Source organism: Sebastes umbrosus, chromosome 11, assembly GCF_015220745.1.
Source record: "Sebastes umbrosus isolate fSebUmb1 chromosome 11, fSebUmb1.pri, whole genome shotgun sequence".
NCBI classification, from domain to species: Eukaryota; Metazoa; Chordata; class Actinopteri; order Perciformes; family Sebastidae; genus Sebastes; species Sebastes umbrosus.
The window spans coordinates 3,984,531-4,010,941 of NC_051279.1; the positions used below are offsets into that span (position 1 = coordinate 3,984,531).

At 40.5% G+C, this 26,411-nt stretch overlaps 1 protein-coding gene across 8 annotated transcripts in view; it reads left to right on the forward strand.

Moving 5' to 3' along the window:
* The window catches only part of syngap1b (synaptic Ras GTPase activating protein 1b), a 178,255-nt gene that overhangs the window by 44,914 nt on the left and 106,930 nt on the right, over window positions 1–26,411 (forward strand). For all 8 annotated transcript variants that reach the window (XM_037783746.1, XM_037783751.1, XM_037783747.1 and 5 more), the window contains exon 2: window positions 1,278–1,633. In XM_037783746.1, the coding sequence (XP_037639674.1) occupies window positions 1,278–1,633 (356 nt within the window). The remainder of the gene's footprint in view (window positions 1–1,277; window positions 1,634–26,411) is intronic.

Below are 26,411 nucleotides of genomic sequence, written 5' to 3' on the forward strand. Positions count from 1 at the left end.
GATATCATTTTCATTTTTTTCTCCACATCTTCTTGATTGATCCTCGGAATTAAGGGATAACGTCGAAGATAATTGTGTACCCCCACCGAGGAGATTATAGTTTAGTTTCTCTGTCTGTCTGTCAGCAGGACACCTCAGGAAGAGATTTCTGTTAAATTTGGTGGACAGGACAGCCTCGAGCCAAGGAACAGATGATTAGATTTTGGCGGTGAGCTGGATCTAGGACTTCTTCAATTAGACAATTATCACTTTTAGCTGTGACTATAAAACCAACAGAGAGGGAGTGACTTGAATTCACATTCACAAGGGTGTGTTTGCAGAGTCACTATCAAGAGCCGTCTTCTTATAAATGAAGCTCAAAAGATTGAAGAATTTGAAGTGTTTCCAAATATCTCTTTGCTTTTCTCAGCCTAGTAGCACTTTACATTTTGTCTCAGGATCCAGAACGGCCTGTTCTTTTGTTTTATTTTTGTACTGTTTGTGTGAATGGGATTGAGGTTAGGAAAACAAGAGCAGGAGGAAAAATGAGGACATTTCCTCTGGACCGGTGAATTAAAGGAAATTATGAAAAGTGAACTACTTTGAAGTGTTTTTAGTGTATTTAAAAGAATAGTTTGGCATTTCTTTTACTTGTTTTCTTGCACAGAGTGAGACAAAAAGAGCAATACCACCGTCACATCTAGAAACGGTTATCTTAGCTTAGCATAAAGACTGGAAACAGGGGGAAAGTGCTAGCCTGGTTCTACCCATGATTTAAATATTTGCCTACCAGCACCTCTAAAGCTTCATGTATATTTTGTTTTATAAATGCAAACTCATCTGACTCTTGGCAAGAACGCAAATAAGCATATTTCTCAAAATGTCCAACTATTCCTTTAAACCAGGTGATTTTCTACTATGTTGTATCAATGCTTGCTGCTTTATTTAGTTAGTGCTGTAGTTTCTAAGGCCTCCTATAGGTCCTGTCATTGTGTTGATCTTCTTGCCTTTGGAAAACAGTTTGTGCATCCAAGTGCTCTATAAATAAGATGGATTTCATTATTGTTCTTAAACACTCCAGGATCAGGTACTGTTTCTAGCATTGTCCTGTATAGTCTCATTAATTAATGACCTGTTTCAAGCTGACCTATCAAACACTCTAATGACACCTGACACTGACGTTATGAGGACAGACATGTGTCACAACATCACCGCCCTCCTACCGATGATCCTAACTGACCTTCTCTTTCCTCCCTCCCTCTCCTCTTCTCCCTTCCTCCTCCTTCTCTCCTGTCCAGATGCAAGGTGTGCCGTCCCCCCCTCCTACCATCATCACCATCATCGCACCCACGTCCACCCCTTCCACGCTCCCTCGTACGACCGTCCCACTCCCGAACGTCCCACCTACGACCGTCCCTCCTTCGACCGTCCCGCCTACGAACGTCCCTCCTTCAACCGTCCTTCCTTCAACCGTCCCTCCTTCGACCGTCCCTCCTTCGACCGTCCCTCCTTCGACCGTCCCTCCTTCAATCTTCCTTCGCACGAGCGCCCCATCTACGACCGCCCCACACACGTCCGTCCACCCCAAGACAACTGGAACCCCCATCTCCGTGTGAACACCGGAAATCAGATCTACATGTTGGACCAGGAAGAGGTATTCTACATCACACACCAGGAATACACTGATACAGATACCGGTTATGCACCAGTTAGTATTAGATACTCACAAAACTTCAGGGGGGACATTGATCATGTGAGAAATAAAAATAACTTATTTTTCATCCTTTGCACTGATAGAGGACTTACTACTCTACTGTAAAAAAAGAAGTATATGTCACTCATTTTGACCTCTAACACAGCTGGTACAATATTCTGTCTGAGTTTAAATGCAAAAAAATAAAGGTTAAATAACCTTTATTATTGAATATATAACAAATATTTCCCTCTCCCGTGATGCAGTGTATTTATTAGATACACACGGCATAACCTTTAACTTGTATTATACAGTTAATATACTGAATTATGTAACATTCACATCACATATTACAGGAGTAATTTGAGCTGCATTTCATGTATGAAAGGTGCTAGATAACTAAGTGTTATAATTATTATTATTATTATAACTATGGTTGGGTTCTGATGATAGCTGATTCCAATTTTATAATAATAATAATAATAATACATTTTATTTATACAGCGTTTTTCTGATTTTGATCAGGTTCCAAGTTTGTAAGAAACCCAGATTCATCAAGTTCTGAGTCTATAAAATGACATAAACATGCATTAATTGTTAATTAATTTAAGAGCAGTACGACATGCTGCAGCTAAAAACACGACACGGACTCATTATCACTTTATAAAGTTGCTTATTTACACATCCAGCAGACGCAGAGTAACATTATCATTCATTTGGAGTCATGTTTCTGGCCACAAGGTGAATGCAAGTCCAATATTCACTCTAATGTTAGCTCTGTTTTGGTCTCCACCAACTCATGAGGGAAATGTATTGTTGTTCATATAAAAATATCGACTAGTGCAGCTGTCATGAATATTTTATCTCTTCTGTCATTTAAAAAAAAAAAAAATCTTAGCAAAGAACAAGATACAAAACATTCACTGTTTTTTAACAAAATCGCAGGCTTGTAACAATATTATTATGCCGATATTAAGACGATTTTATCTAACTTACTATCTAAGAGCCACAACGATTAATCGATTAGTTGTCAACTATTAAATTAATCGCCAACTATTTTGATAATCGGTTTAAATAATTCTTTAAGGAAAAATAACCCTCAATATTCTCTGATTGCAGTTTTTTAAATGTGAATATTTTCTGGTTTCTTTGCTCCTCTATGACATTAAGTTGAATATCTTTGAGTTATGGACAAAACAAGAAACTTGAGGACGTCATCTCGGGCTTTGGGAAACACTGATGAACATTTTTCTCCATTTTCTGACATTTTATAGACCAAACAACTAATCGATTAATCAAGAAAATAATAATAATAATAATAATGATAATAATAATAATAATAATAATAATAATAATAATAATAATAATAATAATATAATAATAATAATAATAATAACAATAATAACAATAATAATAAAATAATAATAATAATAATAATAATAATAATAATAATAATAATAATAATAATAATATAATAATAATAATAATAATAATAATAATAATAATAATAGTTACAGCCCTAATACAAATAATCTCTAGAATCTGTGCCCTGTAATGTGCATTTAGAGATACATTTGTGGAGCGTTAAATTTTCATTCACGTAACTTTGACTTTGAATCGACGATCTCGACTCGAGTAAGCACAATTGGACGATATGAAAACTGAAACGATCGCCTAAGTTTTACATTTTTGAATGTCAATCTTTGCGCATAAATATAAAGTAAATTATAATGTAATTCTTTGTAGTTAACCCTAAATAGACTGGGAAAGGGTTTGAGATGATTCTGATTTGATACTGGATTCAGATTCTTACCCAACCTCTAGTTCAAAAGAGATCTTTTATTGATCAATACGTGAGGAGGAGTATCTCCATTCTGGTGTGTGAACATAACAGAAATATCTCACAGAATACTTCCTCATGTCTTTTTGGGTAAACGTAGGTTGACAGTGTTCTTAGCATGGCCGGTTAAATAGGATAACTTCACACAGTCTTTGTGCTAGTTAAAGGACCCTACTTTTCAGCTAATATCTGTTAAAAAAGGAGGTCAGAGAGAGAATGTATCCAGAGTTGTTACCAGAGACTCGAGCTTCCCTGGATCACTGTCGCCTCAGGCTCGCTTTTGGGGGTTCAGATTCAAGGGCAGTTGTTAATTCTGTGGGAAGTTGTCTGTGGTTGGTAATCCTCTGCATTGTATAACTGGATCATAACTGTGTAACCATAACCTCTTAAACGGTGGGATTTATCTGTGATATACGAGTCTGTGAGTTTGTTTTTGAATGTAAAAAAGTTGTGGCATTTTCTTGAGTGCTTGTAGAGTAGAGTGTATTAACTTGATTTTACATGCAGTTGAAAATAAGTCATAATTTTATTAGCTCAGTAAATGCAAGACAACAAGTGTTTTCACTGGAGAAACAGCAAGAGTTGTGCTCCTGTGCCTCCTCCAGTGGCTGTAGTGCAAACTGGTGTATTTAGGCTGCTGCTGGTGGAGAAACTGAGAAATCCTGAACCGATGTACAATATATATTATTCCAGAATAACTGACACCAACCGCTGACTTTACCAGGTATACATTTTTTTTTTATTAGTAATGGTGGAAGTACAATGTGCTGCACAACGCGTGAGGAACCACAGACACTATATTGATAGTGTAAAGATTAAACATTATACATAAGTAAACACAACATAAAACAGACACATAAAACATGTAAGTAATAAAGAAGTAAGAATTGAATATTGAATATTGAATATTGAATATTGAATATTGAATATTGAATATTGCGCTCGAAGTGGAAATCAATAGATGCCTGTACTCTCTTATTCACATGTTGGTTTGTGTATCGGCTGTTATCAACAATCTCTTGTGACTTATTCCTATTTATTCATTATTTCTTGAAACGTGTTACACTGTGTCAGTCATAACCAGCTGTGGTTTTATTGCTATTGTTATACTTGGGCTATGCATCTTCTATAGTAGGCCTATAATACTCCAATAATATTCACACGGGAACATTATATATAATGTTCCCGTGTGAATATTTTAAAATTTAAAATTAAGCTGTAACAAAGTAATAAAATTGCATGTAACAAATTAGAGTATTTTGATTAGTTTATTCCAAAGTAAAAATTCTACTTGGATGTAACAGTAAATATTAGGTTTTTCCAAAATGAAAAATTAAGTTGTAACAAAGTACAAAAATTGTGTATGGTCTTCATAATGAATAATCTTTTTACTTTGTGTGAATGTACATTTTTGACTTTGGCCAAACAAGTATTTTGATTTATATTAAATCATAATTTACGGTTTCAACCAAATCATAAATACAATTTGAGAAAAACTAATAAATTTAGATGTAACAAATTAGAGTACTTTTAATCCAAAGTACCATTTTTTTCAGTGTAGGGTTAAGGTGGTGTCAGGTGGTCCCAGTCAGGATGCTCCTACATATTATGCGGCAGGATAAGATACATAAAGAGACACAATCTGAATTTCGACAGTGAATAAAAGATATTAGGAGATACTGGGTTTGGGAGTACTGGAAATTTGAAGGTTTTAATGCAATTTGACATCAATTTTGGACCATCATTATTACTACCAGTTAAATGATTATTTTGTTATTTACACATATCACAGCTATTCTATGTGTAGCCAAATCCTAATATAACTTATTCCTCTGAGCCATTGACTTCCAGTGTTGTCAGTGACATGTTACTTCATAAACAACTTGGGCACTGTAGCTTATTTTGAATCAATCCCACATACACTGTCACAGTGCCATAGATACTCACTAGAGCACCCAATGTGTAATAATCCGCAGCAGAAAATAGTCCCCAACAAATCAACCCCTCTTTGAGTAATGTTAGCTAAAAAGTGCCCAGCTGTTTTAAGAAATTACAGAGCGTTTTTTTAAAATGAAATAATTTACTTGTGACCCATTTCTTGAGATGAATGTCTTCGGTAAGAACCAGTGTGCTTGGTACTGAGGTCCACAGACGGGGTGGGAAGAGAAGGTTTTCCTTCGCAGTGTCCTGGCTTAGTTTTGAACAGTCTTTATTGGCACTGAGTATAAAGAGAATCTCCAACCGGGGTAAATGTGTTGTTTCTGTGTTTAATACTGCACCATGCGGATGGACATGTTAATTAGTTGTTAATTAAAAGAACATTATGGACAGCAGGTTTAAAGTGCTTCAGGGTTGACTGTTCCCTTCATAGTTTAATATAAAGATAACTTACTGCTTCATTATTTGCTCACTTATTAGATAGAACATTAAAAAAGCCAGTTTAAGACATACATGTGGCTGGAAATGTTTTAATGAAAGCAGTGTTCTCTTTCAGCCTGCATGTATCTGGGGGATGGTTTAACAGGAGTTCAGTTTTAACACATTCACTGCCGGAGAGCTTCGCAGTGAAACCGTCATCTTCTGCTGTTAAATATAATTGTTGAGCTTTTTCTAATTTATTTTTATTCTGTGTGTTTTTCCCCCAGTTGATTTTCAGATGACTAGAAATGGGCATAGCAGTGTGTTAGTGTTGATTAACTTGACTATTTGTGTACGGATGTACCAAACACAGATAGCGCATCACTGCTCCTGCTGCTGCTGCTTGTGAAATCTCATCTCGCTCTCTAGGCCAGGAGAGGGTACTGTTCTTCAACTTTTCTACCTCTGCTTTCCCACAAAACTATTTCCACACACACAAAATTACACACTTTAAGGCGAGACTGCTGATTCATAACACCACTTATAACACCACCATAAATGGAGTCTGTTATTAGACTATACGCTGATATATTGTAGGTATTTCATTTGCTTTAAAGCCCTAAACTCTGGCACATCAGCACTTTATAGAAGTATCTGCACATCTGGACATGTGGCCATACAGGTTATTATTATATTTTATATACTCTGTTTATTACACAGTATATACAGCGTTTGATTTAAGTCCTGCACTGAGGCAAATTCCTCTGTTCATGTTGGGTGAGTCAATAAAGTAATGAATCTTTATGTGCACACGGGTGGCGACTTTGCTGTAGTGTGTGTGTGCACGGTTGCCAATAGTATTTCAACTTGTCATCACTCAGAGGAATAGAGCGCGCTGTGATCCCGATAAGAGACCTGTACTTGCTCTGGAGGGATTGAATGGAGAGCCCAGTTCAATTAATCAGAGCCCTATCCCTGTCTAATTGTGCCAATAAGGCAGCAGCTGTGAATGGATCGGAGGCAGGACTGACGCGCTGATAGCCGTCACCTCGGCGACGGCGAAAGGCGTTAAATATTCATGCCTGTCACTCACCTCATGCAGAGCGGGTGTCTCTCTCTCTCTCTTCTTCCCTGTTTCCCTCACACACACACATACGCACACTCACCCTTCAATTTATTTCCATTTTGTTTTAGAAGGCTTCAGTGGCTCGGCAAAAAAAAAAAGCAATCATACTGTAGGTTTCCATAGCGGAGATGTGGAGAATCAGTGGAGGACCTAGTTGTTTTTTTTCCCACCAGTGTTGCTGCTTCCTGCACATTTTCATATCAGCCTCTCTGATTCTCTGTTTGCTTACATGCTTGGCATCTGAGGTCAGCGTCACCTGTCCAGTCCTCTGCTCTCTCTCTCTCTCTCTCTCTCTCTCTCGTATCTCTGCCTCCACCAGGCTAAATCCTGGTTTTAATGCCCTCCATCAATCCATCACTCGTACCTTTTCTCCTGTTCTCTCTCTCTCTCTGTTGCCTCCTATCTCTCTCCTCTTTTTATCTAATCCATCTGCTGTTCCATCTTCTCTCTCTCCCCTCCAATCTCTCCCTCCCTCCCTCCTTCTGTCTCCACATTCATTGCTACCACACTTCCTCTCCCTTCCTCCCTCTCTGTCTTTCTTACTCTCCCCTCTGTCTCTCCTTCACAGTTTCTCCCTCTTCTCTGCCCTCACCCTTTCACCTCATCCACTCGCCCACTCTCTCCCCTTCCTCCCTCCCTCTCTCTCTCTCTCTCTTTCTCTCTCTCTCTCTGGGGTGACTGGCAGGAGTCTTTGGCTCTCCCACAGGCCACCTGTCTCTGCGCTCCTCACAGCTCCATTCACTGGCTGTTTTCTGTGTGTTTGTTGTGCTTTATGAATGATGGCCATCAGGAAGACGCAGGAGAGGCGTCCTCCTGGAGAGCCGAGGTGTCGCTTCGGGGAACAAGACTCCTCTGTTGTGTCTGAAATGTGTCACTATGGAAATTTCTGTTAATCGTGCGCCTGTGCAGCCGTTGGTGTGTTTGGTTCATTGAACTGTTTCCCAGTGATGGAGTGGAGGCACTCCATCGGGCGAGAATGGGATTACACCCCTCACTGACATGGCTCCTTTTAATTGCGAAGGATAATAGATACGCTGACAAGTTGTGTTGTCTGACTGGCACGTTTTGACACTGTGCATCCAGGGCAAAAAAAAACCTCGGAGGCTTAAAAAACGCCTGTGAAATTAAAAATGACGAGGCAAAACACGCCGCCTATAATTACAGTGCCCTCTTTTGCGAGTTTCTTTCCTTGTCATTCAACACTCAGAGGTGAACGTGACTTCTATGCTATCTCTCTTGAGCTTCTGTACTGTACGTGATTGGCAGAAAAGCCTTTCCAGTGCAGTCTAAGCAAGAAAAATGGAAATGTGTCACTTAGAAAACAAGCGAGCGTGCAGCCTGAAGCAGCAGGAAATGTCGCTTAGTGTTACTCTGTCTGTGTGGTCACATATTAGGATTAGAAGAAAACTATTTTTGTGGTACACATGGATGCAGCCCAACACCTCAGAAATTAGCATAGAGTTGAATCAACACTTCTATGATGCAGTCGAAAAAGAAATTAAACACTTCAGAAAGGTTTATGCAGGGATCATGAATTAGATGGCATGATAAGATAAGATAAGATAAGATAAGATATACTTTATTGTCCCACAGAGGAATTTGTGTTGGGCTCCAGGCCATTGCATCACACAATATAGCAAAGTCACAATGTACATACACACATAAAACATGGATTTAGCCGGCACATTGGCATTCTGAACCGTCCGTACCTGAAGGCAACACCTCGACCCGTTGGATCGTTCAGAATCTTCTGTGCCTCCCTTAACTCAGAGGTTTCATACAAAGGGCTGAAGATAGTGATGTTCTTTTATCCCTATGATCTCCATAGCTGTTTGAGTGAGGCGTGTGAGCTTGGACTTTAACTGTGCTGACAGGTTACCGTATATCACACTTGGATGCCATATCTAATTACACTCTCTAAAATCATTTGATGAAACAGAATCATTAATTTATTGTTTACACCATATAATCTAAGCCTTCTCAAAAAACTACATCCCCTGTTGTAGCTTAGAGCAAAGGTTTTCAACATGCACACTCCATGTGAGCGAGCTGTCAATGTGAACACCAAGGTATTTATGTGAGGAAATCTGTTTTATGGGTACATTGTGAATGAGTAATGGATTACGAATTGACTTTAGATCGAACTTCATTTCCTCAGTCTTCTTCACATTCACAATCAGGTGGTGAGCATCACAGCAGTCCGTAAACTGTTTGATTTCGGAGCGGTAAAAGTGATGTGTCCAGATCTCTGTGTAGTAAGCCAAGAATGGCGATGTCATCGAAAAATTTTACAATGAAGTTTTGAGGAGTTTTGCTCACAAACACCCGTTAGTGTACAATGTGAACAGAACTGGGGAGCTCACACACACTTCGGGGGGAACCTGTGCTAATAGATTTAGGGTCAGATATTTCTTTATTTACTTTTACATGTTGATATCGTGCAGCTTTCTTTTGTGGCCACCCTTAGTACGAATGGTAATTGATCAATTGCATAAATCAAAGCAAAAATGACCAAACATTCACATTCAACATTCCCAGATGTGAGCATCTCCTGCTTTTCTTTGTCCTATGTGATAGTGAGGTCAGATTTCATACATCTACCTGTATGTACGTGATGTTTCTAATACATTTTTTAACTTCTTAAAGTTTTATATCTTTGGGCGTTGCGCTGTTGGTCAGACCAAACAAGTAATTTATAGTAATCACTATTTTATTACATTTTATAGAGAAAACGATTACTTTATTCATTGAGAAAAAAATCTGCAGATGAATTGATTAGGAAAATATTTGTTAGTTGCAGACCAGTGGGCAACTCCGGGGTCTGAAGAGTGAAGCCAATGCTGAAGAGCCTTAAACTTTCTAACAGCCAGCAGGGGGCGACTCCTCTGGTTGCAAAGAGAAGTCTGATTGTATAGAAGTCTATGAGAAAGTGAGCCTACTTCTCACTTGATTTATTACCTCAGTAAACATTGTAAACACGAGTTTATGATCTCAATCGCTAGTTTCAAGTCTTCTTCAATACAGCATGATGTTCATTTAGTAAATTATGCTCCCATTTAGAGTCAGATAGACCATAAAGCAGGGGATGCTTTAGGGCGTGGCTACCTTGTGATTGACAGGTCGCTACCACGGCGTTGTCCGGTCTGAGAGTTGTCCATGTTTTCGTCTTACAACTTTAACCCTTTCAAAAACCGACAGCCAAAAACCAAGGTGGCGAACTCGAGGCTTCAAAACGTCCACAAACCATTGGGTGATGTCACGGTGACCACGTCCACTTCTTCTATACAGTCTATGTCACAGACATAGTGTGGTCTGAGAGCAGCAGTGCACTAATGCAAACTATTCATGAACATTTTAAACTAATAGATTCATACTGTAGATTGATAATTGATTATAGTTTGGATATCTAATATAACAATAATATGATCATATTTCAATCATTTTGACATCTTAGATGTTTTGCAATAAGAATGTGGAATGTGTTAATGAAGCAGGCTGGGCATGGACTTCCTCACGAACTGGACCACTGGGTTTCTACATATGGGTTGGAAAAATTAGTGCGGGCAATTATGAGAATAAGTAATACGTTTTCTGGACCATTTCTTTGATTTTTTTTTAAAATAATCTCTGAGATCTTGATCTGTGAGAATCCACTCCCATTTCACTCACTGCTGAATCTCTCTGCAGGCTGCTCTGCCTCTTTCTGTCCTGTAGGGGGAGCGAGAGGGCTGGCAGTGATGGCTGCCTGCCATCCTCTCCTCCTCCTCCTCCTCCTCCGCCTCCTCCGCCTCTCATCTCACATTAATCTGAGGTGACAGAGTTTCATATACCACCGCCACGCACCAGTGCCCTGTCCCCCAAGTCATGTGTCCGGGCTACACTAACCCCAACTGTGCCAGTGTTACGCAAGGAAAAGCTGACAGGGGGCACAAGCCTTGTTTGCGAGTGTAAGAGGGAGCTGGAGAATATCCACACACTGAGAAGTAGATGTAGTACTGTAGCAATTTAAAATAAATAGGATTGTTGAGATCATTTTCCTCTTTGGTAAAAGCCTTCCTGTGCATGTTAGTGGTCCCATTCGCAGCTTGGATGCTGAATTTGAAAGCATTAGTGCGTGAGCCGGTCTGCAAACAAGCCGTAGCACCTCGGCAGCTTTAGCCCGTAGCTGCTGTTGTCACAGTGCATGAAGAGTAGCTCAGGGGTGCATAGAGGTGTTTGCTTATGACCCTGAAGAACACATTCAGGTGGCTGTCGTGTGGGAGTCGGAGGGATTAATTATGTAATAAATGTAGGTGGGCAGTGACTCTCAGAAGAGAAGAGAAAAGGTTGATTGTTTTAGTAAGATGGCTGACCTGAACCTCTGAGGCGATGTTAACAAAAAACCTCTGTGTTTGAGTAACTATTACAGGCCATTGGAATAGAGATTGTCACTCGCTCAGAAATAAAACATTTTTCAAAAGGTCATCTTGTACATATAAGAGTTTAAATGGCTTTTATCTCAGCGTTTTGATTAATTCGCCTATCCCTGTGGATAGTGTACAGGAGGTTTTTTCTCCAGTACCTTGGAGGCACCTAGACAAAGAGGAAAACTAGGCCTAATTTGTCTCCTGCCAACTTACCAGGAGCAACTGCCAGATCTCGATGACCTTAAAAGAAATCCTCTGCCATTTATCAGTTTTATTAAGAAGGATAGTTTTTGGCCACATCTGTCTCTGTGGTGCGTGGACACTTATGGGTGATTTGAACTTTTCCTTTGCACTTAAAATGTTATAAACCAACTCAGCTAACATCTACATTCTCAGTATTTATTTGATGGTCTTATTCACAACAGTGCAAAGTTAGTTCCATTTTAAAAAAACTGATTTTATTCTGGAGGCTATATAACATGATGGAAAAAATACTGCAACTTGGTCATGCATGTGCATATTGCAATGCCGCAGTAGAGTCTGACTGCAGCTGCAGGGGGGGTGTCGTTCCTGTAGAGCTTGACAGGAACGCCCACATAGAGATCACTGGTTTACGTTACAACCCTTTTTTTTTTGCGCAGTAACTTTATTGTCCTGTTTGTGTCAGTCAAATCAGTGGCTATGCATCGTTCTAAGCACAATTTAACTCACAATTTGTCAAATTCTTAACTCATTTTACCATTATATATGACTTTGATGAAACAAGTGGGGCAAACTATAGCTAACTAGCTGCTTAGTGTTACATTAATATAGGTAACTTGTACCAATTCGATGTTAACAAGCAATTCAACATCTATTGATGCTAATAATGTAATGTAATGATGCTGGTAGCGAAACATTCATTTTCTATTTTTAGCTACATAGAACTGCCTCGGGTATCTGAGACAAATCTCTTGGTTTAATGTCGTCTGCTGCCATTTTTTGTGTCTTTATGATGAAGTACGTATGGTAATATGGTAATATGGTAATAACGGCCAGAAGCAGCTGTGCATTGAGAAAGTAGAAAAGAAGAAAAAGTGGGCGTTCCCGTCCATCACGAGCCAATCAAGGTAGTGCTTCCTGTCATGCAGGAACATTTACGAGTGCTATCCATGAGCGGAGTAATCCATGACAGGATTTGGGCAGCAGCTGGCTCGTAGTTTCCACAGTGAGGAACAGAACTCCAGTAAAGCATTGTGGACTATTCCCATCCGTGCTATACTTGGTCAACAAAAGTCTAGTACTGTATTTAAGGAAGTAGCTAAAGCTTACGTTATTATACTATCTAACTAGCTAGCTACCAATATGCCATGCCTGTAGCATGGTCACTAGATGCGGGATGATGGTCACAACATGTGCTGAAATCCTTTCATGGATTTCTCTGTTCCAAGTTCCAAGTGTTTATTGATAACATAGAAAAGATACAGAAAGTGACAGCATGTTTATTTTTTATTGCAAATGTTGTTGAAATTCCATACTCCATTCATATCGCCGCTGACAGGAAGTTACCGTTTACCGTGATGACGCTGCCACCTTGTGGTTTCCGGGTGCGCCCTCGCAATATGTGTGTACATGAGCATGTTGCAGTATTTTTTTCCATCATGTTATATAGCCTCCAGAATCATATCAATGTTTTTAAAATGTCAGTTGTTCCCCTTTAATAAACTGTACTTTGCATGCAACTAGCAAGATGTTTTCTTTCTGTCACTTCTCTCTTTTGTATAATTGTAACAAAGTGACACTTAATCTTGCTCAACGTGCATATTACCTGCATAATTGTTACACATAAAGAAAGCACGCTCAGGTCACAGTTTCACTGTAATCTGAGTTCCCTGCTTATTTACATCACATTATGCTGTTTTCATATTACATCAGCATTTTGTACAGTATGTTTTCACATAAATTGAAGAACAATATGGTGCCCTCTATGTTGAAAAAAATGACATGGTAAAAAAAGGTGCTACCCGTTGTTATAATGCAGTGTCAAGAGGTAAGTTCATATTCATATACATACAACCAACCTCTTATATAGATACATATACATATACATATGTCTATATCTACATAAGCATCCATATACATATCCACTTAGGCACATTCGTTTACACAATTATCTATTCTATTATACAGACAAAAAATCGCTTTAGTTGACCTTTATCGACATTATTTTTTTATTAATTTTTATTTAACTCCAATCTTCACCCTGACTCAAAGTATCCCGCCCACGTCCCAAAATTATATTCTGTTCTTTATTCCCATTAACATCTTTCTCAAGATGACATGGTATTTTGGTCTCATGAAACTTTTCACACAACTTTTGACTTCAACCTTTCCTGGATAAATATACAGAGTTAAAGACAAATACAAGGAACATACAGTCAGATTTTATTATACCAAAGCCTTCAACAGTACATTGAAAATTGCGGTCCCCAAAGTTCTTTAAATAATAGCAAATCATGACCATCGGTTCAATGTGTGAAAGGCTAAAAATGGTCAAAATGTCAGCCCTCTTGGCCTGTCCACTATGTGTGTGTGTGTGTGTTAGTGTATGTGAGCGAGTAGGATCACTGTGTATTTTATGAACACTGTAGCCAGTGCCTGAGGTCAGGAGGAGGAGGAACATCTGTCCATGAAAGGATGTTACTGACTGTCTGAAGGACAAATCGTGCTTTTGGCCAGCTCAGCCACCTATCATGATGCAAGGGATTGTGTGTGTTTGCATGCTGAGGTGAAATTTATTTCTGTATTTGCGCAGGTGCTTGGCCAAATTTTTGTTATTGCCTGAATATGTGTGTGTGCGTGTGTCCTAATACATGTTCATGTTTTTGTGTTTGAGCCAGAGTTAGACAGCCAGCAGTGTTTGATTACTGCCCCGTTAAGAAATAATGGATTGCATAGTTTTTGCACATGACACACTCTACTTCATGCAGCCTTACACACACACACACACACACATCCATACACAGTGTCCCACCATATTCCTCTGCTTCTCACAACTGGGCATTAGGAAGCAGTAGTGACATATGGGCAAGCCAGCCTGCAGCATCGCTCAACTCAACCTGCCAAGCTGAAACAAAAACAGCTCCCTCCCTCTTCAGATCAATGACACTCCCTTCCTTCCTGTACCACCGCATCTTCCTCTTCCTCCCCGTCTCCCTCGTCCAGCGCCACCATCCCACCATCTATCCCTTCCTCTGCGTGCCAGACCGGCTTCGGTCACGTACAATTTGGCGCAGTTGTTGCCGTCTGTCTGTCTGTCTGATAAGCATTGTTCATTTTTAATTTTCAGATTGTTAAAATTCTAATCAGAAATGGATCGATTTCAGCCCTGCCCATTACAACACTCGTCATGGATGCTTAAATCCATCAGGCATGCAATTAACAGTTCAAATTGGATGACATTGATTGCTGCACCACTAGTGTCAACAGTGCCCAAGCATGGCCCAGAACCTTAAATGAAATGTCCAACATTTCCAGATATTCTTACACGGTGATTCATTCATGGAACTATTTTACGAGTAGATGATCGCCAGTTACTTCATTGGCCACCGCAGCTTGACGTTGGGTTGCGTTTCTCCGAAAGTTGATTTTGATTGATTTCAACTTTTCGCCGCAGGCCGCTGGGGTGGTTTTTGACATCACCCGCGGGAACCAAAGCCTAAACGCACAACTGTGATTCATTCATGCAACTATTTTGCGATTGAGTGTTGTAATTTACTGCTTTGGGTGTAACCACTGAGAGACTGCTGTTTGACAAACTCCCAGATAAGAGACAAGAACTGAATCAGTAGGGCACATATGTGCCACAAAAGGCTAAATGTAATAATTTAGTTTTGGGTCCACTAGTAGATAAAGAGATCGATGGTGTACTAACAGGGAGATACCAAGCCCCCAGGAAGAGCGCCGGGCTTTGGAGCAAATGTTCGTAGTGGCCAAACGGTGGAATTACAACTTCCGTGTCTGTCATGTGATGCCATTGGGCCCAAAAAAACTCTTTCCCATAGACTTAGATTGGGAAAGAGATGTACGAACACTTGAATAGCCCTTATTTAAATCATTAGGTCCTAAAAGTTGTAAAATGCTGGCTGGGAGGAGGAGTTAAAGGAAAACCTACTGCGCCTGCTCTATGGGCCCAATGGATGCAAAAGATCGCCAGATGATCCGGGTACTTTATCACTCGACAGTCGAGCTATTTTGGCTTCATGCACCACTGAGCAACTCTCATAGGAATGAACAGGAGCCTGCCGCCAACGCTGTATCCAGTTCTCTTTATACATCCATGGGAGATACAGCGAAGTGTCTGTGTGCAGCGTTATGTGTGTTGCACTGTGGTCTATTGAGGAGACTGTTTCTCTTGGTTTCTCTGCTTCCTCTGTGCTGTATTTAATAAGGTGGGGTTGTTGAAGCCTTTACTCTTTGTCTGATACTAAAACACACCATTACCTGTTTCAGATTACAGCAAAATCTGCTGTGACTGCTATGTCAGCCAACCTGTCAGTCGAGCTGCAACATCTGGTGATCATTTTAGAATTTAGTGTAATGCTAGAGGAACTCAATGGATGCATTATTAGGATCAACATTGTAACAGCTTTTTTCTGGTCCATCTGGTCTGTCCACCCACCCAACATTTGGTCCAGAGCAAGATATCTTCCCAAATACCGGCCACACTTGGTATGGATATTTATGGTTCCTAGAGAATGATTCCTGATTTAGTAACTCTTTGACCTCTTATCTAACCCTGACCAACACATTAGTCCATTCTACGGTATCTTGAAAGCTATATTTCCCGATCTTCATAAAATGTTTTGAAGATATCCATAGATACTCCACAGAAGATGTTAGTGTTTTTTTTTTTTACTTTATTCAATAGAAGCATACTGAAAATCACTGGGTTAAAGATAGTGGGTTAATTTTACCCAGTACTGATGGGTTGTATTGACCCAGTGTTAAGCTGCATTCACACCAAATCAGGCGTTAGGGCGATTAGTGCAGGGTTGGGTGTTGGAGTGTCACTTAAATGGCCCATTTGTGTGATATCATGTAGAAATACTAACCAGAAATCCCAACTTGAAGAGCAATACAACGGCAAGTGACGGCACGACGATTAACATCTCTCATGGCAGGGTTGTACAGCTCTGGAAAGGTCATCACGGCGGTGATCAGTCTCTCTTCCATCTTCACAGTTGCTCGGTAAACAGCGGAATGCTACAATGCTACATGGTAGACAAATTCTTCTTCCCGTTAGGTTCGCTTCCGGTTTGATCGCCAGTTGCGTCATTGGCCACCGCAGCGTGACGTTGGGTTGCGTTTCTCCGAAAGTTGATTTTGATTGATTTCAACTTTTCGCCGTAGGCCGCTGGGGTGGTTTTTGACATCACCCGCGGGAACCAAAGCCTAAACGCACAACTCACATTCAAATGAATGACTTAACTGAAGGACTGGCATTTCCGCCGCGACGCCTGATTTGGTGTGAATCCAGCCTAAGACACAACAAGCTCAAGTTTCACATTAAAACTGTCACAAATGTCTTGTTAGTTGCACAAAACAATGTGCATATGACATTCAAAACGGCAAAGGATACACATATTATTACCAATTGAGACATGTAAGCCAGAGTAGATTATACAGTATTTTAGTTTGATTTTAGTTTAGTATCATTTCAGTTTGGGTAAATAACCCAACAGAGATATAGAAAATTAGTTTTCTACTCATGGGTACTAGGCAAAATTAACTAATTAACTTTGGTGCAATATGGACCTGAATTGGGCCACCTCAGGCACAAGGAATATGAAAATCTAATTGGGAGATTGCTATGGAATTTGCTGATTAGATTCATGCATTTACAGGGCGCCATTTTGATTTTGATGTCCTTTTCCTCCAGTACTACTTTCAGTATAAACTTTACATTGTTAGACCCAATACTGGTAAGGCTCTACATGGGTCATCATGCTCCAAAGAAAGTGCTCGGCAGATCGTCGAACAGCATCTGAAAACCCCTCCCAGAACAGGACATTATCCAACAACTTCACCCACTTAACGCAGTGTTTGGCGGGGTGCATCTCACCCTTCTCTATCGTGGAGGGCTTCATTTCAAGCATACCCTTTGCCTTAAGAATTGTCAGTATGTGGTTTGTTCGGGAGTGTTAGAGAGATTGCAGCTTCTAGGTGGCACCATACGGTACCAAGCCTTACTACGGTAGTTTATTTTAGTAGTGGTATATTGTGTTCTAAATGAAATTGTTCCGTTGAATCTGTGTATGAGGTGTAAGTGCGCCATCTGAAGTGGTTAAAAGTCAGTGTGCTAGCCTAATGCTACCTCTCTGTGGGTGCTGAGTGCAGGCCTGCCAGCTCCCTGTGCCCACTCATGGCAACCCCAGAGCTGGTGTTATGTCAGCTGCAGACCCCGTGACATCTGACCAATCAACGCCTGCCACAAGCAGAGTAAATATAGCCTCCAGGTGTTTCCCCCCGCTGGAAGCAGACGTGGGATGCTTATTGGTGGGCTGATGTGTCAGGGTGGGGTAGGAAGGTATTCTGACTTCATGAGTCAAGTTGTCAGTGATGAATTGCACTGGGCAGGGCAGCAGTAGGGGGTGGGAATGAGTGGGCTTGTACTAGTTCAAGTAGATGTGATTACGGAAAATTACCATATTTAATTCCTTATAATTGGGTAGTGTTGACATCTTGAGGGCTTGTCAAGAATCTAACTTGGATGTAATTTGAGCTATTAGTATACAGCTCATAAAATACATGTTTGCACCGTTTTATTTTGATTCCAGTGCGTAAGAGAAAGAGTTTAAGGTGTTGATCCGTATGGAAAAGACACAAACATGCATTTTGTAACCTTCTCACAACTCGTACTGTAGATAAAAGTAAACGCAGCCCATTTGTCTCCTCTGGATTCCATGGCAACAGCTGAAAATCTGGTCGGAGAGAAGCATCACAAATAGGAAGGCAATCCAGACACTCGAAAATATTAGAACAAGTAACAACGAGGAAGCAAATACTAAAAATCCTTTATTGTTGTGGCTAAATCATTGAAAGAGCCAACATGTTTCGACCACTGTATAGGTCTTCCTCAGGTCTTCCGATAGTAGCAGAAATCAATGTAGAGGCAATCACATGACCCAGATAATAACATGTCAGGTGAAACCAATTCAAATGAATGAGGACACAAAATAACATGAGATGAGGTTACCCAAAGAAGTTAATTAGTCATAAATGGAAGATATGTACCCATATATAGGTTTTAACAACAATACTTACAGAAAACATGTGAAGTCCATGTCCTCATTGAGACCAAGATACTGTAACGCATCCAGTCGATGGATCCAATAAGCTTCCCTCTGGTTAAGTTTATTCTGTTCCCCCCCTGACCAAAGGTTTAATGTGTTCATCATTAGCTAGATCATCATCTATTGTGTGCAATAAGGAATCATTAGCATTGTGACACCCACTGAAGTGTCTAGCTATGGGGTAATCGCGATTCCTAATTCTAATGGCATATTTACAGCATTAAAATGCACATAGGGGTCATTGAACATTAAACCTCTGGTCGGGGGGAACAGAATAAACTTAATGGGAAGCTTTTTGGATCCATCGACTGGATGCGTTAAAAGTGCTGAATTCCAAATTCAGAGCATTGCTATGATGAGGGATTGCCTCCACACGGCTCTTAACATGGCGATGGCTGAGCCGCCGGCTAGCAGCTAATGGTGCAAGCAGGGTAGCATCTAGAAGGGGAAACTCTCGCGAGATTGTTAAGGTTAGGCATTGACCTCAAATGGTTGTGGTTTGGATAGGTCGTCTGGCAGCGAGTCGCGCAAGAGTTTTAGCAGATCTCAGATCAGATTTTCGCAATTCGCCGGTTCCTTTCTAGACACAACCTGCCAACAGCACGGGCAGTGCAATCAGCTGCAACAGAGGGTGGGCGCTACGCTTTTGCGCCGACAGCGTGGGTCGGGAAGGCGTTATCAGCAGTAACCTCCGTATGAGCACAGTGCAGAGCGACGGGGATTAACTAGCCCGTGGGGCACACACAGAGACGCACATGCACTAACATGCGCTAACATGCACGTGCAGCCGGCCCATCTATTCAAACAAAGCACAGAGAAGCTCAAATTGCAACACACACACACAGGGAGGGCGATTTCATTCTCTGCTCAGGTAGACGTCACTCATCTATATCTTTACATAGCAAATAGTTGTTTGCTGCTATATTAATTTTCTGAATATCATATATAGCACCTGAAGTATCCTGGTCTCAATTAGGATATAGGCTTACTATATAGGTGAGGCCACTACTGTTTTTTGTTTGTTAAATGACCTAACAAAGACCTAAAGTGGTTGAAATATCTTGGCTTTTTTTTTTATGATTTAACCACTACAATAAAGGCTTTTTAATATTTCCTTCCTGATTGTTACTTTTTCTAATATTTGAGTGCCTGGATTGCCTTCCTGTTCATGCCGTTTCTTTCCCGTTGTCCAAGAACACCGGACACATTTTTGATCTACGGTTTGAGTACACAGAGCAACCAGTCATCTCTCTTTCCTAGAGAGAAGCATCACTTTGACCCTGCGGTAAATCACTACTATCCCTTCAATAACCGCAAAACCATTCCGTTCAGTGGGATTACCCGGGGTTCTCCTCTTCCAAATCTCTTTTTCATGGGGCCTTTCCCATTGTCTTTTCCTCGCCTCATATCCTCGCTCTTAGTCCCGCCCACGGGAGATGCGAGCAGACGAGGCAAGGAAGGGACTCGAGGAGAGAGGAGTCGAGGCAACAACAACAAAATGATACATCCTTGCCTCGGAGACGTTAATTAAATGTGACACGTGGCACAGCTGCATCAGCTGTCCATTAGTTTGGTATCTTTCTGTACAAAGTATTTTTTTCTCTCTCTTTCTCTCTCTTTTGGAATGACATTTGCACACTACCTAATGGGCAATTGACTCCTATATGACAACATGAAGTACAGCAAATTAGTGCTGAATGCAAGAGAATGCTCTTGTTAATATAATAATTTGACGTTAGCAGCTGTTTGCACTTGTAAACATCATGTCACGATTATAGCAGTTGAATTGGTATATATTTGGTTTGTATATTCCAGCTGTGTCACACCTCTTTTATACATAACGGGTGCTGAAAAGACTTCCGCAAAGGATACATGCTCGTTCCTCCTTCCCCGCTCCTCGAGACAAGGAGGCACAAGATTGAGAAATGAGAAGAGCCCTTGAGCCCGAGCTGGCACAGTGCTCAGTCAGGCATTATGAAACCACTTTGCTTATTACGTATATTTAGAAACACTATAAAGCAACATGGTCGCAATAAAGCTACAGTATGCAACTGGGGCTTTATTTGCATTCCCGATCAATGAAGAGCCGGTTGATTGTGAGGTTAATTCAGGTTTACTGTTACTCATTGGCACTAAAGCATATTCAATTAGTCGAACAGAGTGCTCGGCCACTCTCCGCTGCTGTTTCACACATTAATCTGGCAGAGAGAATTAAAAGAGGGTTAGAGAAAAGTCGTGTGCACTGACAAGACTTGGATTTAAATGGAAGCAGGATGCAGTAAGAAGGCTTGACTTTAGATGGGTGTCTTTTCAGTTTATTTTCCTGGTCTAATAATGTCACTCTGGTATGAGGGATATTCTCACAAGTGTTAGGCAACATGGTGATATAAATACTGCGAGACCATGTAAATTTGCTAAACTGTATATACCATGGTGGCTATCATCTGTATATCTATGGGTGTTTTAAGCCATTGTTAGCAATATTGAAAATTAATGAACAGAATTGCTGTATGGCATGTATGTCAATGTAACATTTATTTTGCATTCAACCTTTATTTGTCAACTATTTAATTTGGATTAGCTAAAACAGACAATCCTGCTGTTTTATCCATAACCAGTTTCTCAATAGACTGGTTGAGAATTTGTACCTGCTGGTGGAGCAACATGGAAAGTTAGAAGTTCTGCAAAGTAATATCAACTGACCGATCCTAAGTCCCGCCCCCCCCCTTAGTTACTGTTGCTAGGTCGGACAAGCTTGACAAAAATAAACATACTTCAACATATTTCAGGGGGCACGAAGCAGAGATAAAATAAACAAAGGAACAAAATCTGACGAAATTATGCATGTTCACCAGAAATTTAGAACGCCAGCAGCAGCGACCTGCAGTTGGAGCTCCAGTGGGAGGTGGAGAGCTCCGTGTCTGGCTGCAGCGGCCCCTCTGTCGGCCAAGAGCAGAGCTTTGCCTCACTGCTCCGCCGGTCCCTGCTGGGAGCCAACACCGACCCCACGCTGCTGGAGGCCCAGGCCATATTGCTGGGAAGGGAGGTGTCGGGCAGACTGTCAGACCCTGCTGCAGTAAAATAAGAGGTTTTCTAAAGGGACTCTGGTGCTCGGAAACACTACCGCTTTTGTCCACAGGGACCGCCAAAATCAACACAAAATGAAAGTTCTGTGTCTAAATACAATGTAATGTATCCATGAAGATTGTGACACCCATGCACTGTGACTTACATAGTACTTTTACTTTGAACAGACATAGCATATTTAAGTATAACCCCAACAGGAAAGGGGAAAGTTGACCGAGGTTCTGCCAGGTTCCAAGCTTGCTCAACTGTTATTGGAGCACAGAGCTCCAGAGGGGCGGGATTTAGGAAGGGTTAATTCTTCTTCTGGATACATTGAATCTTTGAGACAAGACTTTACGGTAATCCATCTAGTAGTAGATATTTCATTCAGGATGAAACAGACGGATAAAAAAACTTGATAAATGGCAAAACCTCTCATTGTGTAATCGCCCCAACAAAAGGGAGAGTCAGTAAATTACCATACCCGCTCTGTGCATTCTCACGCTGGACTCATAAAGAATGGATGCTGCTTAATATATTTTTCATCAAGCAGTTTGTACTGTAATCTCATCACGACAAGCAATATGCTCGTTCCAAGAAAGCGCTGCATTGCAACGTCGTTCTGTGCACTTTGGTTGCACAAGCAGCAAAGTGGAGAGTAATCATAGAGGCGGTTGATTTATGGTGCTTGTCCCTGATTAAGTTGGATGTAGAGACTGATATAAACAGGATCCTGATGCTGTGATGTGAAGCATCTTCTGCTTTGCCGGTCTAACTAGATTACGCGTTTATGTGTCCGAAGTGATATAGCTGTGGCGTGGCAGCGGAGAATATTAGCAGCTTGAAGTGGAGCAGTGTCTGCATTAAATTTTCATGTCCCCTTTCGCTTTGGTGGACACACGTCTGCACATACAAAAAAGTAGTAAGACGCAGGCACCCACACACACACACACACACACACACACACTCCGGTGGGTTTTCATCTTAACACAGCCCCTTTAGAGTGAGTGGCACTCAGCTGTCTTGTGGGACATATGGCTCAGTGTGACCTACCAGTGTCCTTCACTGTTGTTGGCTTCGCCCCAAAGCCCCCCAGGCTGCACTATCCTGCACCGCTCTCTGCAGTTAGCCCCACCTTCTAACACTGGCTCTCTGTGTTCACACCAGCTCTTTCATGTCCCGATGTTGCATTTCTGTTAGACGCTAGTCTCAGTAGGACACACTGAGAGGCACAGCAGTGTTGTATCAGAACACAAACAAGGCTGCTGTCATTTCCACGACCTCAGTGAGGATACGTAGAGGAAAGATGCTCAGTATGTGAGTTTACGTGTTTATGTTCCTTTTAGGACTGTCAAACGATTAAAATATTGAATCGTGATTAATTGCACATTTTGTATCTGTTCAAAATGTACCTTAAAAGGAGATTTGTCAAGTATTTAATACTCTTATCAACATGGCAGTGGATAATATGCTGCTTTATGCAAATGTATGTATATATTTATTATTAGAAATCAATTAACAACACAAAACAATGACAGACCCTCACAGGTACTGCATTTAGCATAAAAATATGCTCAAATCATAACATGGCAAACTGCAGCCCAACAGGCAACAACAGCTGTCAGTGTGTCAGTGTGCTGACTTGACTATGACTTGCCCCAAACTGCATGTGATTATCATAAAGTGGGCATGTCTGTAAAGGGGAGACTCGTGGGTACCCATAGAACCCATTCACATATCTGGAGGTCAGAGGTCAAGGGACCCCTTTGAAAATGGCCATGCCAGTTTTTCCTCGCCAACATTTAGCGTAAGTTTGGAGCGTTATTTAACCTCCTTCACTACAAGCTCGTATGACATGGTTGGTACCGATGGATTCATTAGGTTTTCTAGTTTCATGTGATTCCAGTAGTCAGTCTTCTATAAAACTGAGCCCGCTAGAACCAAGAAATCGCAAGTTGCGTTAAAGAAATTACTGTCGTTAAAACAAATTTGCATTAATGTTGCTTAACTTTGGCAGCCCTAGTTTTCATACTGTATGTGTTTATGTGTTTACGTTTGTTTGTTTTATTTTTTTATTATTGTCAGTATTACTGCTGACTTCTGTCTTATTTTTCTATTGTCTTCTTTTTGTTAAGGTAACAAATATCCATTGTATTTGGATAAATTCTAAAACCTAGAGGGCAGGTTTTAAGCTCTTTGGGGTTTCATACCTCAGCTGCATAATCTATGCTGTTTGTTGCTACATACTTTTGGTTATTTTATCACTTCCTTTGTGTTAATAAACTAAACTAAACAGTGGCTGCAACTCGCTTCCAAAGGATTAAACCTACATCCATGTTTGAAACAATCACTATAAATCCATTATTCTGCATTGTTAAAGCTGAAATAATGGATTTTCTTTGGCCACTTGGGTGCAGAAGAGCACCACAACAAGCTGAAAAACACAACAATTATACTCACAGTATGTAGTGCTTTAGCCTCTTATCAACCCAGCAGCAGGATCAGGCAGCTGGTTCCAGCAAACAGGACCAGATAAACCCACTGTACCCGACCTGCACAGCACAAAATGGCAGCAGACAAGATGGTGATGAAAGTCGAATGCGTAGCAATTTAAAAACCCAGATATTTTTTCTCAAGAGTTGGTGGAGACCATAGACTTTACATAAGAAGTGGGCGTAGTCACCGTGATGTCACCCATTGGTTTGTGGACTGCCGTTTTGAAGCCTTGAGTTCTGCATTTCGGCCGTCGCCATGTTGATTTTTTGCAACCAGTAGTGACACGAGAGGATGGAGCTAAGCACAACTGAACGCTGAATAAGACATTTTCATGCAACCAAAAAGGTTATAATTAACTCTCATGAACTGAAAACACACTGTGAAAGGGTTGAAGTTCGAAAACACAGACCGGACAACGCCGTGGTAGCGACCTGTCAATCACAAGGTAGCCACGCCCTAAAGCATCCCCTGCTTTATGGTCTATCTGACTCTAAATGGGACCATAACTTACTAAATGAACATCATGCTGTATTGAAGAAGACTTGAAACTAGCGATTGAGACCATAAACTAATGTTTACAATGTTTACTGAGGTAATAAATCAATCTTATTTTTGCAACCAGAGGAGTCGCCCCCTGCTGGCTGTTAGAAAGAATGCAAGTTTAAGGCACTTCCGCATTGGCTTCACTTCTCAGACCCCAAAGGTGGCCCACCGGTGGAGACCAAAGCAGATCTAAAACGACAGTTAATATTGGACTCATCAGGCAGACAAAATGCATGTAAATACTGCTCCACGTCTGATTGATGTGCAAATAGCAAATTATGTGTTGAAGCATTGGCTGCAACAACCTTATAAAGTGATAATACACTCCCTGGTCACTTTATTAGGTACGCTTATGCAATCCAGTACAACAGCTCTGCCACATATTCTACCTTTACGAAGAATATAATGGTCCGTTTTTTATTAAAACTTTAAGATACATGTTCAGTGTTGAGGTTGTAGTTTGTGGTGGTGTTTAAGTGTGTTTGTAATATCCTTCGACAACCGCCCCATGTTTTTAAATGCAGTGTGCAAAACATTAGAAACACCTCTCAATATAATGAAGTCCAGTTCAACACCAATGCACACTACAACCTCAATAATAAAAATATAGCTCAATTAATACCTCTTATTTAAAATTTTTTAGCTGAGCTGTTGAGCTGGTAAAGGTGTACCTAATAAACTGGCAACTGAACCAATGCAGTCTAATACAACAGCCCAGCTTTAACCTATCAATCACATCACAGTGTGTTCTTTTGAAAGGAATCTCATCATGAATTTCTGCAGTCATTTTTTTTATTTCTTTGTGTATTTCTTGGGCGTTCTGGGGCCCAGAGCCAACAAAGTACTTGCTTTGGTGTTCAGTCAAGATTTATAGCTCTGTACTTTACAGTATATGCTGTATTTTCTGAGTATAACTGTGTTTCAAAAGGACCAGTGTTTCTGATTAGTGTGGCACATTCTCCCATTTATTTTCCCTCAAGTCTCACTTTTATGAATTCAGGGACTGTGGGGCCCGATGTAGCGGAGCTGTGAAATGTGGGTTTATTTCTCTCTCTCTCTCTATATATATATATTTTTTTTTCTCTTTTCTTTTTGCTTTCAATTCTCAGTTCCTCCAAATCAGACATAATGTATCACGCAATGAAAAGCTGTGGAAGATTTTGAATTCTAGTTTTGTCTCTTACCAGATAAGCCATTCTTGCTTTTTTACTTTTGTTGAATGATGTGTTATGACTTTAAAAAATATGATGTAACTGGTAGCCTGTGGGTTGCATGTGACCCCACATTAACCTTGAATATATTTCTTGGATGAATTTGATGTTGGTAGTTGCTTTAGTCAAAGGTTTATCAGCTCATTCATGATTTCACTGGCACTGATTGTACATCTCGTTGGCATTTGTTTGTCTGTTTTTGTTATCAGCCATTTTAATGATTTCAGTCTATTCTCAAAAAAAAAATGTTTTCTGACTATAAAATGCTAAAAGATAAATTTAGCCACAGCTGTTTTCTACAACTACTCGTCTATTGCGGTTATTTATCAAAGACTAAGAGAAGGACAAATAGTGCTCAG